Here is a 20,152-nt window from a genome sequence, read left to right on the forward strand (position 1 = left end):
TTTTGTTTGAGAAAAATAAGGAACATTAAACAGGAAACTATGTTTTATGTGCTCAAATGCAATGACTTAAAAATGATCTTGGCACCTAAAAGGATCACTTTAGGCACCTAGACCACTTCTTAACAAAGTTGCATGGGTGCAGTGACTTGTTGTTTTAGTCATCCAATGTAAAACATTGCCATTTTGTAGATGCGACAATGTTTACATTGCAGGATTAAACACACCTCTAGTGGCTTTCTTCCTGACAGCCACTAGAGGTTGATTATGCTACAACGATTATTATGCTACAAGTTTGATCCAGTCATGTGACATTCAGCGTTGAACGTCCTCAAATTCCGATCATAGGGAAGCAATGGATACAATGCTTTCCTATGGGAAGCATTTGATCGGAGAAGAATGGTGCTCGTCGGGCAGATGCTTGTAATTTCCATTGCTTCTGTATGAGAAGCATTGGGTTGAACAAGAAGACAAAGATGAAACTGCCTCCAAGGAAGATGTCACTGGAGGCAGAACGAGTGGTGTATGAAGTGAGCTCCATGGTGGAAAAAGGGTAATACCTTTGTTTTTCAATTTAATTATTGTTTGGTTTAATTAGTTGTTTTTTTTTTCGTTTTTTTTTTTTTTTGAGAGTGTAATGGAAGGCCCTGAATCTAAATGGTGAAGAGAACACTAGTATAGCGTTAGGAATGTAGGTTTGTATTCCTAATGCTGTAGTGTTTATTTAAACCGTATAATTGGTTATGGTGCTTAGAGTGTACCTTTGGAAGGATGTGCACACAAAAAATAAATTGAAAAATAGAATATAGAAAATCACCCCCACTCCACAAAAAAAGACGCATGTTGTGCAGTTTAAAAGTATTCAGTTGTGTAAGACAGAAGATTAACAAGCAGTCATATGTTCCAAATAAAAATACATTTCTACATATAATACCAAATGCATGGGTGACTTATTTTAGACATTGCAACTAGACTATTAATAAATCCAAGTTCCAATAAATTTAGCTCCAGAAACGCAAACCATCTACATATTTTCCCTATTTCTCATCAGTAGGCTGGCTGAGTTTAATTGGGTTTATGGTTTCTGCACTCAGCACCAATTGAAGGAGACCATGGCCACAGCACAAATAAATTATTTTAAAAATTACAAATGACAGTGCACTAATAGTGTAGCCACACATTTATAATGCAGAATCTCTCTAGCAGGCAGATAATAAACATGGTGTTTGCTAGTCACTACCAGCTTGTTTTTCAGTAGGTTTATTTTTCAATTAGTGCTGCCCTCTAGTGTTGATGTGCTGTTTTTCTTTGTCAGGCTTCGTCTGATATTTTGCAGCTCAGTCATTGTTAAAGGGACTCTCCAGTACCAGGAAAACAAATCTGTTTTCCTGGCACTGCAGGACCCTGCAGTGCCCCCTCCCTCCCACCCCCCATTCCATGTCCCTGAAGGGGTTAAAACCAATGGCAGCCTGCCCGGAGGACAGAACCACGCTAGGGAACCGACCACCTTCGAGGATCACTGTATCCAACCAGACCCCCTTCCCCACAGCATATCTATCCTGTACTCACTGCTACAGAGAGAGACCCCCACAGAGACTCCAGCCTTTAAGGGAACATGGGAAACGATCCTGGGGAGGACATTTACAGAGACGGAATGGGACAAAATTTGCTATCTAACACACCACTGCTCCACCTTTTCAAAGACGCAAGAGACGGCATTTAAACTATTGAGCCACTGGTACCGCACCCCACACAGACTACATGCCATAGACCCCTCACACTCCGACCTGTGTTGGAGATGTGGAGAGGCTACAGGCACCACACTACATCTATGGTGGGACTGTCGTAAGATTACACCATTCTGGAAATCTATTCACGATATCTTGTCGAGGCTGTCAGATGCACCACCACCGCTGGATCCAGCGGCGATGCTGTTACACCACACGACAATACCCAGATCTAGATATAAGAAATCCCTGACCATTAGGATCCTCAATGTAGCAAAGCAGATCATCCCTCAATATTGGAGACAGGACAGACCCCCTCCCCTAAGAGCCTGGTTCAACCAAATGGAGGACCTCAGGGCTATAGAAGAACTCCACTCAGGGGCTACTAATACCACTGTGAAATACATGGAGACCTGGACACACTGGATTATATCCACCATGCAGACAGACTTCACCACTCACCTGGAAGCAGGAGACTCACACGACGGGACGGACTGACCCCACCACCCCACCTACCCAACCTACCATAGTGCTCATACCCCCTCCCCCCTCAGGATCCCCCCTACCCCCCCATTTCCCCCCCCCCTCTAGCATCTCCCACATCCCCCATTAAGGTCGCAGGCAAATGCCCCGACAGCACGGAGACACGTATGATTACTGTACAGAGGCTTAGGCAGTCACATAGACGCATAATGCTCACCTACGGTGACTTAGAGATGTTAGACACGCTTGGTTACCCAACCCCTCATCCAATGAACCGCAGCTACATGCATATTGAATCTAAGCACCAGGACAATTGCCAGTGGCAACCTCATACGTAGTTAAACCCAGAGGGACACACGAATGTTTTCTTAATAGCCTCACCAAGGTTCACATGTCTTAGGACCTGCGTGTCCACCACTGTTGGGGGCCTGCGTGCTCCAATTCCAACCTATACTTTATAGCACATGGTGTGCTTCGTTTCTGCCAATCTTAAAGAGACCTGCGAGTCTCGACTTGAATGTTGAATATGTTACAGCTATGGAGACCTGAGAGTCTCACAATGAATATAAAAATGACAATAAAAATATATTTACAAAAAAAAAACCAATGGCAGCGCGTGCGCATTAGACCTCCCCATAGGAAAGCATTATTCAATGCTTTCCTATGGGGATTCTGGCGACGCTGGAGGTCCTCATGCATAGCGCAAGGACGTCCAGTGTAGTTTAAAACACTTTTCGGGTTTTAAGAACACGGAAGTCCCTCTAGTGGCTGTCTGATAGACAGCCACTAGAGGAGGAGTTAACCCTGCAAGGTAATTATTGCAGTTTAAGGGTGATGGGAGTTGGCACCCAGACCACTCCAATGGACAGAAGTGGTCTGGGTGCTTGGAGTGTCCCTTTAAGTTCCATCACTGGCAGCCCTATTCATGGACTTGCCTGGTGCCAGTTTCCATGTGTTTCAGTCTGAGTCTGGTTTTCACTGTATTTAATTGGATACCTGTCCCTTTTGTGTATTTAACCACCAGTTCCACCATGTTCCTCTGTTTGCCCAGTCTGATCAATATCTGCTTCAGGTAAGCTGCTTCATGTTCTGCTTTAGTTCAGGTGTTTGTTCTGTTATGTGTGTTTAGTTTAGGGGTAGTATAAGAACTGTTAGGAGGTGGCAAACTTAACTTCTCACTTGCATTAGGTGCACTTAAACCGTCACCTTGCTCTATTGTCCTAGTTCCTATGCCCTTTGTTTTCTTGTATCCTGTCTTTTGTGTGCATATGCCTACCTGAGGCTGTGGATCTGGTCAGCTGGATGACCCTTGTCTTGAACAGGTATCTAGCATGTGACCACAGAAACCTGAGGGGCTAACAGGAGTGTTTTGATTTGTTGTCGCTGGACTCTGTGAACCTGCTACAGAATATTGGGCTTCCATAAATCACCTTGGTGCTCCTGGCGGTCGTAGAAACTTTTTATGTAAACTTTTATATACGTAATTAAAGTACATTTTAGACTGTTCTTTCCTGGATCGATGTGTCCTCTTGAATAAAGTTCCATATATATATATATATATATATATATCAGATTTTTAATCTGTTATCTTCAATTTTATACTACATTATCTAGAATAATAATATGTGATGTGTGGATGTTCATATTTTGTGTACCAAATAGTTATGTATATTAAAGGGACACTCCAGGCACCCAGACAACTTCAGCTCATTGAAGTAGTCTGGGTGCTGTGTCCCTTTTGCACCTAGTGCTGCAATGTTTACATTGCAGCTCTAAGTCTGCCTTCTGTGGCTGTCTAACAGACAGCCACTAGAGGGCTTCCGGAATCCAAACTGACCTTTGGTCGGTTATCTGAAGCTGAACATATTTATATTTATACTTAGTTAGGCATTTTAGTAGCCTTCTTTGTTTCTTGTATTTTTTTGTAGTCTGAGTGCGCCGCAACTATTTATTCTCTCATTCAGTTATCTGAAGCTGGACATCCTCACGGGCCTCCAGTGTCAGATTTTCCATATAGGAAAGCATTGAATAATGCTTTCTTATAAGGGAAGTCCTAATGCAAGCACGGCCATTGCCGCGCATGCGCATTAGGTCTCCCCCGCTGGCTGACATTGGCGGAGGTGAAGCGTGGGCGGAGCCTGACCAAGCGCCGAGGGACATGGGCGCTGGATTCAGGTAAGTAGACATGGGATGGGGGGCACTCCAGGATTCTCTAGTGCCAGGGAAACGGGTTTGTTTTCCTGGCACTGGAGAGTCCCTTTAAGTGACACATTTCACCTGTTTGACAGGTGATTTTCAGTTTTCACCTGTATGCTTATATTTTGTTTCCTTTTGTATTTGTTGACATTCCAATAAAGCTTTGAGAAAAGCATGCATTTGTTTATGAAATACAACAAAGTAATAAAAGATAAACACAAAAGAAAGATTGGAGTTGCAGTACTAAATAAGCTGTAAGTGTTTTTTTTTGGTTTTGGTTTGTTTTTGAGGGGGGTGAGGTATGACAATTCTAAACACTCTAGGCTTTGGAAAGAGTGAAAATATTGCTACAGAACTTGAGGTGAGACCTAAATTATATTCATGGCTCTAGAGCAGTGGTTCCCAAACCAGTCCTTACCCCCAGCAGTTAATAGTATTGTGTGTGCTACATATGTATGTGGGCTGTATATTATATTATGTTTGTGAATGTGGGCTACTTGTGGGATTTACGTGGGTGATATGTCATGTTGTGTGGGAGGCTGCTTGTGAGGGGATTGTACACAGCAGTGTTGTTTTGCGAGCTGTGAGTATGGCGGTATGGGTGGCTTCCCTGGGGTCCAAGGTTCACTGGCCTGGGACAGGGGCAGGGGCTATACTGCATTCCTCCAATGACCAATTCCCTTCACAAAAGCTGGGAAGAAGTGATCAATGATCATTTCCTCCAAGCACTGCATTGAGTAACTGGAGGACTCGCCCACCACCTGCTGCAATTACCACTAGTGCCAAATGTTTAGTTGGCACTAACAGATATCCCACTGAGACCCTTAATAGGTCAGCTCCAGCGGAGATCCTAAGATATCACCAGCCTGTTTGGGTCTGGCAGCCATGCGTGCTGTGCTAAGGCACCTCAAATGCCATGCATAGCAAGCATGTCATAGGTTGCTGTCCCTGCTCTAAAATTCAATACCAACCAGCCAGGTAACTGAACAAAAAGTGTTCAATTTTGTGCACATTAAATGAGATTTATATGGTTTAAATGACAGTCTGCTGAAGTATCAAAAAGAATACAGCAGCGTTGAATAGCACTCATTGAGAAATACAGAATAGAGATACTGTCCGTGGAGCACACTTTCCTATGTTATTTTAAGCAAGCACAGGTTGTAGCAATGCACATGTGTCATTCTAATATTATCCTCTGCAGGAGCTCAGGTTGACCAATCCGTCTTTGAAGAACTTATACAAGAGCGTATCCCTGAGCTGGCTGAACACATCACTGATTTATGCACACTGGCTTCCATTTCCCTGTCGTGGTTCCTCACACTGTTTATCAGTATCATGCCCCTTCAAAGTGCTGTTAATGTGGTGGACTGTTTCTTCTATGATGGCATCAAGGCAATTTTCCAGATTGGGCTGGCAGTACTTGATGCCACAGCGGTGGAGCTATGTAACAGCAAAGATGATGGGCAGGCACTTATGATACTAAGCAGGTATCTGTAGTTTATTTTCAATTTAGTTTTGCTTTATGTGTGTTCAAATTTGTGTGTCCGAATTAAGTCTAAAAATGGAATCTGTCAAAACAAATATTACTTATTTTACATTTAAAGTAACTTCATTTAAAGGGACACCAAAATAACTACAGCTTAGTGTAGTTGGTCTGGTGTGTATAGTATATCCAGGCAGGCTTTTTAATGTAAGCGCTGCCTTTTAAGAGAAAAGGCACTGTTTATATTACTGCCTAGGAACACCTGTAGTGACATTCACTCCAATGGCCACTAGAGGTGCTTCCTGGGTGCAGCACTGCTCTGCATGGAGATGCTTAATGTTCATAGTCAGCCGCGAGAAGACCAGAGCGGTGCTGGAGAAAGGTGAATAAAATGAACTTCTACCTTGTTGACATGTTTAAGAATTATATTCTAATACACAAAATACACAATTTTATCCCTGACAATATATTGTTCTTTTAAATAAGACACTCCAGAACACTAAGGTGCAAATTCATTTGATTGTGACATGTTTAACTAATAATATATTTTTTTGTTTTTGAAGACACGGTTATCAGATACATTAAATTGTTAATTCACTTATAAAAAAATATTGTTTGTATTGTATATATTTGTTTTAGCTTTGTAATGTCATAACGATTAGAAATGTCCTATTGCGCAGGTTCTTAGAACATGTTAAAAATGAAGACAGTCCTCTTCCGCCCATTGGAAACGTGCCCAGCCTACTCACCAATGACCAGGAAGTCTATCCATTCACAGATATCTCAGACCTAATTCGCGACTCATATGAGGTATTTCTCTTGGATAAATAGTTCAGCAAATGGAATGAGCAATGTCTCCCAAACCGAGCAATACACAAGTTCTCTCAATATAGATTAATTTGATATCATACCATACTATATCTAAGGTGGGTGAAGTCCATTTCAAAGTCTGCCCACTTTTTGTGCTTTCAATTGTTTAAAGACTTGGCAGAATCTGCATTACTTAAAAAGCATTGTTATAAAATTGTAGTTAGAGCAATCCATAACTTATAGAATGTCTGCATCCACATAATTGATAGGATTTCACCTATCCACATCATTGGTTTTCATTGAATTTGCTATGAGAAATACATCGACTGAATAGATTACCAAGTTGGAATGTATTTCTTTAGTTGTTATCTCAGTTTTCCCCACTGTTCATTCTTCATATCAACAAACAGAAGAAGCACTCATCTGTATTTCAGAGTAAATCTAAATGAGATCTAAAAATATCCCTCTGTTTAATATTATTTTTGGTCTTGTAGTGTCATTGCCGTTTGAACACCGAGATAAATAATGAATAAAGCACACTCCTTTATTTCTGGCTGACGTACTGTGCTCCTTTTCAGAAATTTGGCAATAATAATTCTGTAGAACAGATTGAGCACTTACGATGTAAGCACAGGATGCGTGTTCTCCAAAACCACGAAGAAACTACAAAGCAAAATGTTGTGAGTACTTGTCCCTGTCTGTACTGCATATGATGTCACCATCCTATAAGATAAACAGAATCAATAACTAATAACATACATTCTATACAAGGTGCTGGTCACATATCATAGGAATTAGTTAACTGAATACTCTACAATAAAGATAAAACATCAAAGAAATTAGTAGATATAATTAAAACACGCATGCATTTAGTTATGCATGTTGGCAATGGAGCTATATTTAAAAAGTGCTTCTTTATGCCTGTAGATGTTTTTTTTTTTTTTTTCCAGCACAGTTTGTCTATGCTGAGGAAATAGCCCACTATGAGGTTTCTTCCTGAGAAACCTTTGATTCTCAGCTGGTACAATGAGCCCTGACTCACTATGACTGGAGGAAAGCAGTGGCAGGTGCGCTCTAGTAGAGCACGTTTGCATCTTCCGCTCAGCGGTCTTAAGGACCAAACTTCTGGAATAAAAGGGAATCATGACATGTCACAGACGTCATGTGTCCTTAAGGGGTTAATGGAAGGAGTAAGAGCTGTATGATTGTCTGCCAAGGAGGTGTTACTTGATGGGTGTAGTGTGGTCTAAATGGGCTGGATGGTCTACTTTATGAAAATATCTATCTTTTGTTTTGGATTCTGTCACTATTAAAGTTTTTGTCTCAGCATACCACATTTTTCTAAGCAGTAATTCACTACTTGCAATATATATCCTATAACTACCAAACTTTATTTGATAACCTAGCGTGTATAAATCTTTGTTTCTTAATGTATCCTTATTTTTCTTATTTTATTCATCCATAATGCTGGGCTTTGTATATATTTAGGGTGTCACAAGAAAGCCCTAGGAGTTTTTTTTGTTTGTTTGTTTTCTTTTTTTAAATATATAATCTGTATGGGTGACAGAAATTGTTAAATTACAATGGCATAAACACATACTTGGCAAAATTTATAAAAATGCTCTGGTCATGAATACAAAATATCAGAAAAACCTTGATCATGTTCATCAAATGATAGCTGCTCCCAGCACATTTTATTCTGTACCACAGCGCTGTCTAATATGTAGGTGATTTGTAGGTAATAAATACATTGATAAGAGTGCTAAAAATAACCATGCATACAGACAGCGATTTACCTTACAGCTCCATTCTTCCTTTACCCCATTAATATTCAGTTAAAACAGCAAAGCATTGAGCAGTCGTTGTAGATTCCTCTTTATTGAGCTGTGGTTTTTTTTGTCTATCGCTTTATTTAAAGAACATACCTAGCACTTTCTATATCTAGAATAGCTCCCTAATATGTCTGAATGCTTGTATATTTTTTTTCTAATCATTAGGCTATTTTTTTTTTTTTTTTTTTAGTCCAGACTATGTCTATATAAGCACCACCACTGCCCAATGTTGGGTACAGGCTTTTACTTTAACTGTAGTTTTGGGTAATTTTTCTGTTTTTTGTAATCCCTCGCTTTATTAGCTTAGAGTTGTTGCACCTGATGTCTCATTCCCCCATGAAGATTTAGACGAGCTGTTTGACTTATTCAAGGTAAGATGTGGTCTTCTGCGTAACAAAAAGAAAAGCGTAAATACATTTGCATTAGTTGTGAACATTATTTAATATGAGTAAAATATATAAAACTGTGAAAATAAATAAATATATATTTTTACAGTGTATAACCCGCTAGAGCAGACACAAAGTAGATGCATTTATTTATTTATAGTTAAGGACTGATACTTGATATGGCTAGTATGATCATCTAATTTTCTGATTGCAGATTGTGACAGAGCTCCTGTGATCTGACTGAGTACCTTTGCCAGACCAGCTTCCTGGAACGCTGCAAACCCAGTTGCTGAAGATTTAAAGACATATACCATTGGACCAGCTCAAGGTGAATCCAGCTCAGTAGACATTCTTTCCGGTGGAGCAGTGATTATAGCTTTACTATAGCTTTTCTACCCCTTACATTCAGATTACATTCAGTCTAATGTGGGGGAGGGGGGAGCTATAGTAAAGCTATAATCACTACTCTGCAGGAGAGAGGGTCTTCAAAGCTATATTCCCCTGAGCCTGGTCCAATGGACGAGATCACCAGAGACCCCTGTCAAGCTTCGGTGTCTGGATCTGGGGTGTTTTAGGGTCCCTGGTAGCAGAGAGGAACCTTAGTACCTGGCGGAGGTACTAAATCACAGTACAGGAGCTCAGTCACACAGATTATTTGTTACAAGGCATTTGACTGTTTGAAACATACGTTTTATACAAAAAAAAATTCTAGTGATCATCATTTCTTAAATCTTTACATATAGTTTTAAGAAGCTTACATGGCAATTTTTAAAACATTTTATTTTTAGGTTGCAGGCATATCTATACATACAAAATACAAAGCTGTTGTACAAATACATATTCTGCCCTTCATGGTATGAGAAAACATTGGTTGAAAGCATGAATAAAAGAGTTAGTATAACTCTTTTGAGAGGGTGGAACTTTCCAGTGTAATATGCCCTATTGGGCACTGTGGAGAGACACCCACCTCTCTCAATTTGCAGTAAAACATGAGAAAAAAGGTTTTACTCACCAAGAATCCAGCGCAGGGCCATGCTCCCCCCTCCGACGTCACTGGGGCCGCATGTGGTCCAATCACAGGTTTCTCACCAACCAAGTGTATAGCTCCTAATAATTGAGTATAAAACAACCTTAAAACTTTAAGCATATAGGAATTTGAAAACCGATCACAAAGAGCACAATGAGTAATACAGCTAATAGTGTAAGAACGCCACAAAACATCTAGGTAATGCACTCACAAACAGATGGTAGTGTCACGCTCCTCACCCGTCCAGGGTATATAAAATGGAGGAATCTTCTGTGACATGAACTCCTGTGGTGTTTCTCTTTTGCTCCAGAAATAAAACTGTGTTGTGACATAGATTTCTTGGTATATAGTTTAAGTATCCACTCAGCACAACACTTCTCATAGAGAAGCCTAAAAACTTAGAGTAAGGGATAATATAATGGCTACAAATAAGGAAGCAAAGTCGAACGTAACTCAAAACCTACTGTATATTGTACTGCATATGGCTGCACCAATACTTTTTGTTTGTAACTATCGCTGTAACTCAATGTAAGCTCTAATCAATAAAGTCTTGAGAAAATTAAAAAAAACAATGTGGAACGGAGGGAGGAAATGCAGAGTGGATAGGAGGGGAGATCTTGCTTGACATCACCTAATATTACTTGGATTTTCCCCATATTATGTGAGGATATGTAAGTCCCCATCTAGGACGGTCAGCTTGCTAGGTGATTTAACTAGAAGGTTCTCGTCTGTATCTTGGGCCTATTTGCTTGCAGCTGCAAAAGAACATTTCCAATATCTGTTGATACTTCTTACTGGAGTCCCCCCTGTTTGGAAATGAGTGATCAATTAAGAAAAATCTCAAAATGTTGCAAGGGATTTATGAAGAGTAACATTTATATTGTTGTCCAAAACAAATCTTACTTTTTATCCTCTCTCCATGTATTGGAGCCAGAGAAACTAGTAAGCTTTTGGGTATTCTGCCAAAAGGTTTTTTCTTCTTCTATTTTTTAGAGAGAGTATCTAATCAGCTGTTATTGGGAAAGGACATCTCCATCCATTGAACGCCATGACCCAAGCAGACCCTACGCTGAACAGTACAAGATTGACAACCAGCAGTTCATGAACCTGTTCCGACTGATGTCTCCCTGGACATGCAGTGCACATACAGAGGTTCTTACAGGAAGGATGTTCCGTCTGTTGGATGAAAATTTGGACAATCTTATTGAGTTCAGATCATTTGCTTGGTGTTTAGGTGAGCAAATAAACTGAAATTGGAATTAAAATGCTAACCATTCTGCTCTTGGAATCGATTTATGACATAAGCTGTAAGACCTTAACATTGTTCACTTTGGATTTTCTGGTTGTTTAAAAATATTTTTCGTTTGAAGATGTTAATGCTATCTTTTTTTTTTTTAAATTCTTTATTTAATTGTGCGTTTAAAGTACAAGTAAGTGAGCAATGCCCCAACAGCATTTGCTAACATAGCAGTCAACAAAATTAAACAGTAATTGGCATTCATAGAAAAACATAGCACATTTTATATTTTTAGGACATTATACTATCCAACGTTAGATGGTCTCAAGTGTGAAGCCCCTAATGGGTATGGTAAGAATGGGGGGGTCAGCGTAATGTTACCTATGATGGTGTTATACCTCCTTCTACTTGACTACGTGTTTGGCAGTGTAATGTTGGTTCCCAGAGGGAGGGGGGGGGTTAATAGTGTTTTGTGAGCGGTGGTGGTTACTCGGCCGTGCGGTAAGCAGGCCGTCATTTAACAAGTGTCTGTGCGTCCTCTCTGTATGTGTGTTAGTTTCTCACTTGTGGTACCGTTTGATCGATTACCTAGAAGGCTATCAGGCTTTGCTTTTGTAGTACCAGGTGCACATTATTAAAGGAAGTGAAAAGTAAAATAAGGGAGAAAACACAGCAAAACGTAAATAGAGGAGAACAGTAATACAGATAAAACGAAAACATTCTCTAACTGTGGTTGTTTCTTTGTTTTTTGTATTGGTGGAACATACAAGTCTCTATGAGTCTCTCAGGTGAGTGAGCCATTTGGTGAGGCACCTCGTTGCCCTCTCGGGGTGAATTCCCGAATGGTGGCCGGGTTCAGCTGGGACAGTCCTGTTCCTCTCGCCGGTGGGGCCTGCAAAATGCCCGTTGATAGTAGGTGTGCTTCCAGCTCCTTATATCCCTGTGCTCTATGGGTAGTCCCGTTTTGTGTGAACATCACGACTTGTGGTGTGCCCCATCTACAGGGAGTGCAGAATTATTAGGCAAATTAGTATTTTGACCACATCATCCTCTTTATGCATGTTGTCTTACTCCAAACTGTATAGGCTCGAAAGCCTACTACCAATTAAGCATATTAGGTGATGTGCATCTCTGTAATGAGAAGGGGTGTGGTCTAATGACATCAACACCCTATATCAGGTGTGCATAATTATTAGGCAACTTCCTTTCCTTTGGCAAAATGGGTCAAAAGAAGGACTTGACAGGCTCAGAAAAGTCAAAAATAGTGAGATATCTTGCAGAGAGATGCAGCACTCTTAAAATTGCAAAGCTTCTGAAGCGTGATCATCGAACAATCAAGCGTTTCATTCAAAATAGTCAACAGGGTCGCAAGAAGCGTGTGGAGAAACCAAGGCGCAAAATAACTGCCCATGAACTGAGAAGAGTCAAGCGTGCAGCTGCCAAGATGCCACTTGCCACCAGTTTGGCCATATTTCAGAGCTGCAACATCACTGGAGTGCCCAAAAGCACAAGGTGTGCAATACTCAGAGACATGGCCAAGGTAAGAAAGGCTGAAAGACAACCACCACTGAACAAGACACACAAGCTGAAACGTCAAGACTGATTTTTCTAAGGTTTTATGGACTGATGAAATGAGAGTGAGTCTTGATGGGCCAGATGGATGGGCCCGTGGCTGGATTGGTAAAGGGCAGAGAGCTCCAGTCCGACTCAGACGCCAGCAAGGTGGAGGTGGAGTACTGGTTTGGTCTGGTATCATCAAAGATGAGCTTGTGGGGCCTTTTCGGGTTGAGGATGGAGTCAAGCTCAACTCCTAGTCCTACGGCCAGTTTCTGGAAGACACCTTCTTTAAGCAGTGGTATAGGAAGAAGTCTGCATCCTTCAAGAAAAAACATGATTTTCATGCAGGACAATGCTCCATCACACGCGTCCAAGTACTCCACAGCGTGGCTGGCAAGAAAGGGTATAAAAGAAGAAAATCTAATGACATGGCCTCCTTGTTCACCTGATCTGAACCCCATTGAGAACCTGTGGTCCATCATCAAATGTGAGATTTACATGCAGGGAAAACAGTACACCTCTCTGAACAGTGTCTGGGAGGCTGTGGTTGCTGCTGCACGCAATGTTGATGGTGAACAGATCAAAACACTGACAGAATCCATGGATGGCAGGCTTTTGAGTGTCCTTGCAAAGAAAGGTGGCTATATTGGTCACTGATTTGTTTTTGTTATGTTTTTGAATGTCAGAAATGTATATTTGTGAATGTTGAGATGTTATATTGGTTTCACTGGTAAAAATAAATAATTGAAATGGGTATATATTTGTTTTTTGTTAAGTTGCCTAATAATTATGCACAGTAATAGTCACCTGCACACACAGATATCCCCCTAAAATAGCTATAACTAAAAACAAACTAAAAACTACTTCCAAAAATATTCAGCTTTGATATTAATGAGTTTTTTGGGTTCATTGAGAACATGGTTGTTATTCAATAATAAAATTAATCCTCAAAAATACAACTTGCCTAATAATTCTGCACTCCCTGTATAGGGGATATCTTGGGCTTGCAGGTGTTGCAGGAGAGGCTGCAGCGATTTCCTCCAGGTAAGTGTGCTCTCTGGGAAAACTGTAATGGCGGCGCCCTCGAATTGAAAGGGAGTTTTGCCCCGCAGAGCCATTTGTAGTGCGGCCTTGTCTGATAGTGTTTGGAGTCTGAGGATGAGGTCGGCCGTCGCTGTCACCGGTGCTCTGGCCGGTTTAGGTAACCGGAACATGCCATCCAACTTCAGGGACTTAGCTTGCTTTGGTGGGAGCAGGCCTCCGATGAAGCGTCGCATAAAATGGGGTAAGTCAGCGGTGTCGACCGAGTCTGGAATCCCCCTGACTTTCAGATTATACCGCCGCCTCTGGTCTTCCATAGCGTCTAGCCTGTCTGAAGTAGCTAGTTGCCGCTGTGCCAAGTCTGCCACTTGCTTTTCCACCTCTGATATCCTGGTGTCTTGGGTAGTGGAGTGGACCTCCAGCTGGGAGATTTTAGATGTGGCTCCTGCAATGGCCTCTTTATATCCAGCCATATCAGTTGCTAGGTCTTTGCGGAGATCCGCTAACATTTTTTTAAGTTGGTCTGCGGTGACCGGGTCCCCGGTCCTCTGTGGGGTCGTTTTGCGGTCTGACACGGCCCCGTAAGGTGGTCCCTCCAGGAGGTCCGGTGTGAAGTCCTCCGAGGAGTAGGAGGTGAGGTCGTCGGCCGGCGCCATGTTGGACCACGCGGCCTGCTGCGAATTCCGCAGCATTTCTCCAATGTCTCTCCCTTGGGAGGTTCTGTCCGCTTTAGCTTTCTTGGTTTTGCGGCCCATAATTTGTCGGCCGGTTGTAGGCGAGTTTTGAGGGGTCTTTGGGCTTCGGGTTCCACCATAAAAGCCGTGGTAAGGTAAGTTAGATCAGGAGCTCTGAAAGTTGCGACCGCTCCGACGTTAATGCTATCTTGATGAGAATTTCTTAGTCCGATGCTTACATCACAGAACATTGTGTTTTTAGACTAAGCAGATTTGCTAGTGTTTTTACAGTAATTGATATCTTTTTAATATACATACATTATAACCCTATAATGTGGATCTTGATCAGTCATGTTTCTTTGATGAAGCAAAAGGGTTAATATATTGTTAACATTCAGTGTTAGTGCCATAAGAAACTGACAAAATCCCATTACATTGTAATAGTTAGGGTGAGAATGACATCCCACCACATTTTAATAGAGTAGGAATCACTTCTTACAAGTCTTGTATCGCACACCAGTCACTAATTAACATTAATCCATGTCATGACATTTGTCTTAACTGACCTGTGTATTGCACTTGTGTAGTGTCACATTGCACTTACAAATCCATGAATATGGCTCGATGTACACACACAGACATTTTCAAACAATCTTTCAAGGCTATTTAAAAATCACCTCTCTTGTATAAAGTATAGGGATTTAGTCCCGCCATATAGGCACATAGTGGCCTTCCTCACCTTACTAATATCAGTAGGTTCAATTTCAACTCTGGAGAAATATATGCTGCTAGTTGCATCAATGTCTGTCTGCTCCAAGCAATACACAGCAGCCTGATTACCATACATGGTATGGCCAGTGGGGCAGAGTTGCTTTCAGATTTGGAATCTTTTAACACCCACATGATCTGAAAATATCAGCAGTGGCACTGGACACAGTCATATATGTACTTCTGGATGCACAGAACACTGATATTACATATTATATACAGCATCACGTAATATTTCATGTCTTTTGCAGATGTAATGTACTATGGGGAGATGAATGAAAAAATCAAATTGTTGTATAGACTGCATATACCCCCTGGTAAGATCTTATTATTTTATTTTATTTTTAATTCAAAAGGCAAACCGTGAAATATATGCATTTTCTATTTGTATGTATGTAACATGAAACAAAAGATAAAGATTTTCTGGCGCAGCGTATTTCTAGTATACCTTCCACAAGAAAGTGTGTGGAATAGCTTTGTAAATTCAGGCTATTATAATGAGCATGAGAATGACCACATTACTTCTCCGCTGTTCATGGGTTGTTCATGCAGGAGTCAGGTCGCAGGGCTCCTGGGACTTTGTTCTCTGTTTGGTTTCAGTATTATTTCTAGCAAGTGATATAAAATAGGTAAGCATACCATGGTAGCTGGAAACAACTGTTTAACATAACTAGTTTTAATGGAAAAACAGTAAACGGTAAAATTTAACATTCTGCTTTCTTATTAGCTCTCACAGAGAATGACCAGGACTGCCAGTCACCCCTAAAGGGTCCCCTTCTGTCAACAACCAGACCGTTGACTATCACAAAAGCAAATGGTATGTGTTTTCTTACTTTTTTTTGGGTGTGTGCCACCCGCGTTTATAAAACCAAAACAAAACCTCACCTCTGTAGAATTAGTTGTAATGTTAAAATTCTACCACTAGGTCGCAGTCTTAATAAAGTGAACCTCTGGGCATCATACAATTATTATTATTATTTATATAGCGCCATCAGATTCCATAGCGCTGTACAATGGGTGGACTAACAGACATGTAATTGTAACCAGACAACTGGACGTACAGGAACAGAGAGGTAGAGGGCCCTGCTCAATGAGCTTACATTCTAGAGGGATAAAGTTGTTTTGGTGCCCGGAGGTCCCTCGCACATGATTACTTTTAGGGGTTAAACCATGAATGTTGTTTATATGGTGCCCAGAGCATTCCTTTAACACTAGAGAATAGGGAAAATACTTAATCTAAAAGTATTTTCTCCAGTGTCCTTAGATCTGCCCCTGTCCTTCCATGTCTGTGAGATATTTCTGAACTGAAAACCTCGGACTGCCTCAGACAGTGGCGCCGCCGATTGTCAGAGAAACATACATATTTCTTAAGCTGTATTCAATAGCGAGCAACTGAATGGCTTAGAGCAGTGTTTCCCAACCCAGTCCTCAAGTACCCCCTAACAGTCCAGAATTTAGCGATTACCTAGTTGTGTCTAAGGTGTTTTTAGAATAAGAAAAAAAAATCACTTTAGACGCAGCAGGGTAATCCCTAAATCCTGGACTGGCAGTGGGTACTTGATGACTTGGTTGGGAACCCCTGGCTTAGAGAATCAGCCCTAGCCAATCAGTGGCACCCCTGTCTGAGGCAGCCTGAAATTTTCTGTATGAACAATATGAGAGGCAGAAGGACGTGGACAGGTCTTAGTTGCACTAGAGAGAAGACTTTGGAACCATTCGTGAACGATTTAACCCCTATTGGTAAGCCTGGGACCTTTTGGCACCATCACAACTATATTTGCAAAGTGTACAGCAATAGGAAAGCATATTGATAATTTTCAAATTATGGGCCAAAGTTGCAGATCAATAATTTTTTCCCCAATCTGTTTGGCCTACAATTTTCATTCCCCAGGTCAATTACTGACAATTCATAATTTAGTGTTCAAGCCTTTATAACTTGCTGAAATTCTTCACCAGTTTGTTGTTGATACATGTATTTGTTCATCTTCAGACTCTGGTAATACCTGATTGTATAAGATGTTGAAATTTTCGTAGAGATAAAATGATAAGGGACGTCCTTGAGATAAAACACACATCGATTTGGGAAAAGAAAACTTCTTATTCTCATTTCCTTTTTTATATGTGTTTGTAATGTTAATGATTTTATGTTAATACTGAAATCTATTTTTATTTGTGCCCCATAGGAGGAGAGAAAGATTATCAAAAGCAACTAAAACAGATGCTGAAAGACTTGGCCAAAGAAAAAGATAAAAACACAGAAATAGAATTGCCCAAAATGACTCAGGTACAATATTCTTGCAGACAGTGTGTGTCTCTGGGTTATTCAGTTAGAATTTCTGAGAGCAATTATCTGTTTCCACATCCTACTTAGAGCCACATATATAGTTGATTATACCCCCTGCAGGTTTAGTGTCCCTCTCCACTCTGTGCATAACACTCAGAGTTTAGTAAACGGAAGAAAAGACATTCAATAGATTGAGAGATGGCCTTCAAATGCCTGCTGATGGAAGTGGACGGAAGTTCTTTTTTCTACTAGATCACAGTAAAATTATTAGGTATGTACATATTTATATATTGTCCACATTTTCCTTTACAGAGAGAATTCATACAGTTCTGCAAAACACTGTACAGCTTGTTCCTCACTGACCCTGAAGAAAATAATTTGTATCAAGCGATTGCCACTGTGACTACTCTGCTTCTACAAATTGGGGAGGTTGGACAACGCAGCAGTAGCTCTGGGAGTAACTCAGACGAATTCTCCAATGTCGACTCTGAGAATGGCGCTTCCACCTCTGACCAGGATTGCGTGTTCTCTGATACAGTGAAAGCACCCTCGCATTCCTCCCAATCTTCGCTAAGCGAGGCAGTCTGGGCGGTGTCCTTCGAGCACATTCTGGCCTCTCTTTTGACTGAGCAGTGTTTGGTGAATTTCTTTGAGAAGCCCTGGGAAATTAAACCAAAACTCGAATGTGCAAAAAACAACCCTTACAGCCTCAAAACCAGTGCGATGAGCCAGCAATCATGAAGCGCAATACCCAAAGCTATCTTTCATAAATTTATCATTTCTTTCATAATTTCATTTTCTGTGACAGCCTATGTAAAGGAAAGACAAATGACTTGCACCACATTAACATCTGTATAAAAATAACAGTTTTGCAGCAGCTGTGTTAATGCTATGTTTCTCAGTGAACCTTCTGTAAAGGTATTGTGATAAGTATTTTACTGAGCTCTTCAGCCATTTAATCCAAATTTTACAGGCTCAGGGATGAGTAACTTACCTCTGGCACCCAAGCTGTCATGGCCTACAAATAACCATTCTACTTTACGAGCCAGGACGCGGGGTCCAAAGCAGCAAGAATGCCAGACATTGCCTATCTATATATGTACTTGTTTTCCTACTGTTCCTTCATGGACGTTAAACTAAAGCAGTTATCTTAATAGGAATGGGACATGTCACTTACCTATATCTGTGCTGCTAATTGTCATTGTTCTGTGACACCTGTAATTGTTGGGAATATGTCTTAAGTATGACAATGATAGACGTTAGTTATGTTTTCTATGTAAAGACTTGTGCATGAAAATGCTAGGGAATAAGTGTGGTTTCTGATAAACGATTTCAAGAGAAGATTGGTGGCACTTGAACAGGGTCAATAGCTTAAAGCAGCAGGAAACGCTAAAGGAAGTATTCTAGAACAATAGCTCATATGCAGTTCACTGGTGGGACTGGGGAAGTTCCAGAACCATTCTTTACTCTGGAACACAAGTCACCAAAGCACAATAGACGTTTTGTCAATCTTAGTTTCTTTCACGTTTTGTTTTTCCATTTCTTATTTTATTCATTTTCTATTTTGTTTTATAAGCAGTTCTGCAACTTTGAGATAAAGCTGTGTCTAATCTGTGATTAAATGTCCAGTACTGGCATGCCAAACATTTCTTGTAGTAGGAATTTTTTTCCTGAGTCTTGTTGTTAAATGTTCATTGTTTTGTCTATGTAAGTTTAAGTTCCTTTTGCGTTTGTTTGCACTAATAATGAAAACGTTTCAATGCTGGAAATTGGAACTTTTATTATATATGATTTGCATTGGATTTTTTATGTCGTTAAAAAAAAATAATCACTTAACCTCGTGCTTTACATCTTGTTCTGTGAGAATGTGCACTTTTCAATAAACATGTTTTTTATTGTATTATTTTATGTTTCCTTTTAAGTTTGTTAATCTTTCCTACTGGTGTTTTAGAGTTATCAAGAATGTAAAATATTATAATGAACACTGCATTCAGCTATGTGCTTCTGTTCTGATGACAGTGTCATGCATAACATCTTTTTGTGAAGCTTAACTAACAGCCTGCATCTGACACCATTTAAAGAACCGCTAAAGGCACCCAGACCACTTCATCTCAATCAAATGGTCTGTGTGCAGTGGTTAATTCATTTTCACGCTGCGTTGCTGTTTTGTTTCTGGTAAATAAGAGTCAGACTTTGTTATTCAATCAATCTCCCAGTGAGCATTTGATTGGCGCTGTGTTATACTGCCCCCTTCCACAAATTGGGGAGGTTGGACAACGCAGTAGCAGCTCTGGGAGTACTCAGACGAATTCTCCACTGTCGACTTTGAGAATGACGCATCCACCTCTGACCAGGATTGTGTGTTCTCTGACACAGTGAAAGCACCCTCACATTCCTCCCAATCTTTGTCGCTAAGCGAGGCAGTTTGGGCGGTGTCCTTTGAGCACATTCTGACCTCTCTCGACTGAGCAGTCTTTGGTGAATTTCTTTGAGAAGCCCTGGGAATATAAACCAAAACTCGAATGTGCAAAAAATTACCCTTACAGACTCAAAACCAGTGGGATGAGCCAGCAATCATGAAGCTAAATACCCAAAACTATCCTCATTAACTTCTTCTTTCATTTCATTTTCTGTGACAGCTTATGTGAAG

The 20,152-nt window shown here is 40.6% G+C and overlaps 1 protein-coding gene across 2 annotated transcripts in view; it reads left to right on the plus strand.

The window, feature by feature from the left end:
* TBC1D8 (TBC1 domain family member 8) overlaps positions 1-19,402 on the plus strand; it is an 82,223-nt gene extending 62,821 nt beyond the window's left edge. For both annotated transcript variants that reach the window (XM_063458391.1, XM_063458400.1), the window contains exons 13-21: positions 5,605-5,890; positions 6,567-6,696; positions 7,275-7,376; positions 8,831-8,899; positions 10,935-11,175; positions 15,470-15,535; positions 15,946-16,035; positions 17,402-17,502; positions 17,815-19,402. In XM_063458391.1, the coding sequence (XP_063314461.1) occupies positions 5,605-5,890; positions 6,567-6,696; positions 7,275-7,376; positions 8,831-8,899; positions 10,935-11,175; positions 15,470-15,535; positions 15,946-16,035; positions 17,402-17,502; positions 17,815-18,243 (1,514 nt within the window). In that variant the 3' untranslated portion in view covers positions 18,244-19,402. The remainder of the gene's footprint in view (positions 1-5,604; positions 5,891-6,566; positions 6,697-7,274; positions 7,377-8,830; positions 8,900-10,934; positions 11,176-15,469; positions 15,536-15,945; positions 16,036-17,401; positions 17,503-17,814) is intronic.
* Positions 19,403-20,152: the final 750 nt, after the last annotated feature.

The sequence above is a fragment of the Pelobates fuscus genome, chromosome 1 (assembly GCF_036172605.1).
Source record: "Pelobates fuscus isolate aPelFus1 chromosome 1, aPelFus1.pri, whole genome shotgun sequence".
Taxonomy (NCBI): Eukaryota; Metazoa; Chordata; class Amphibia; order Anura; family Pelobatidae; genus Pelobates; species Pelobates fuscus.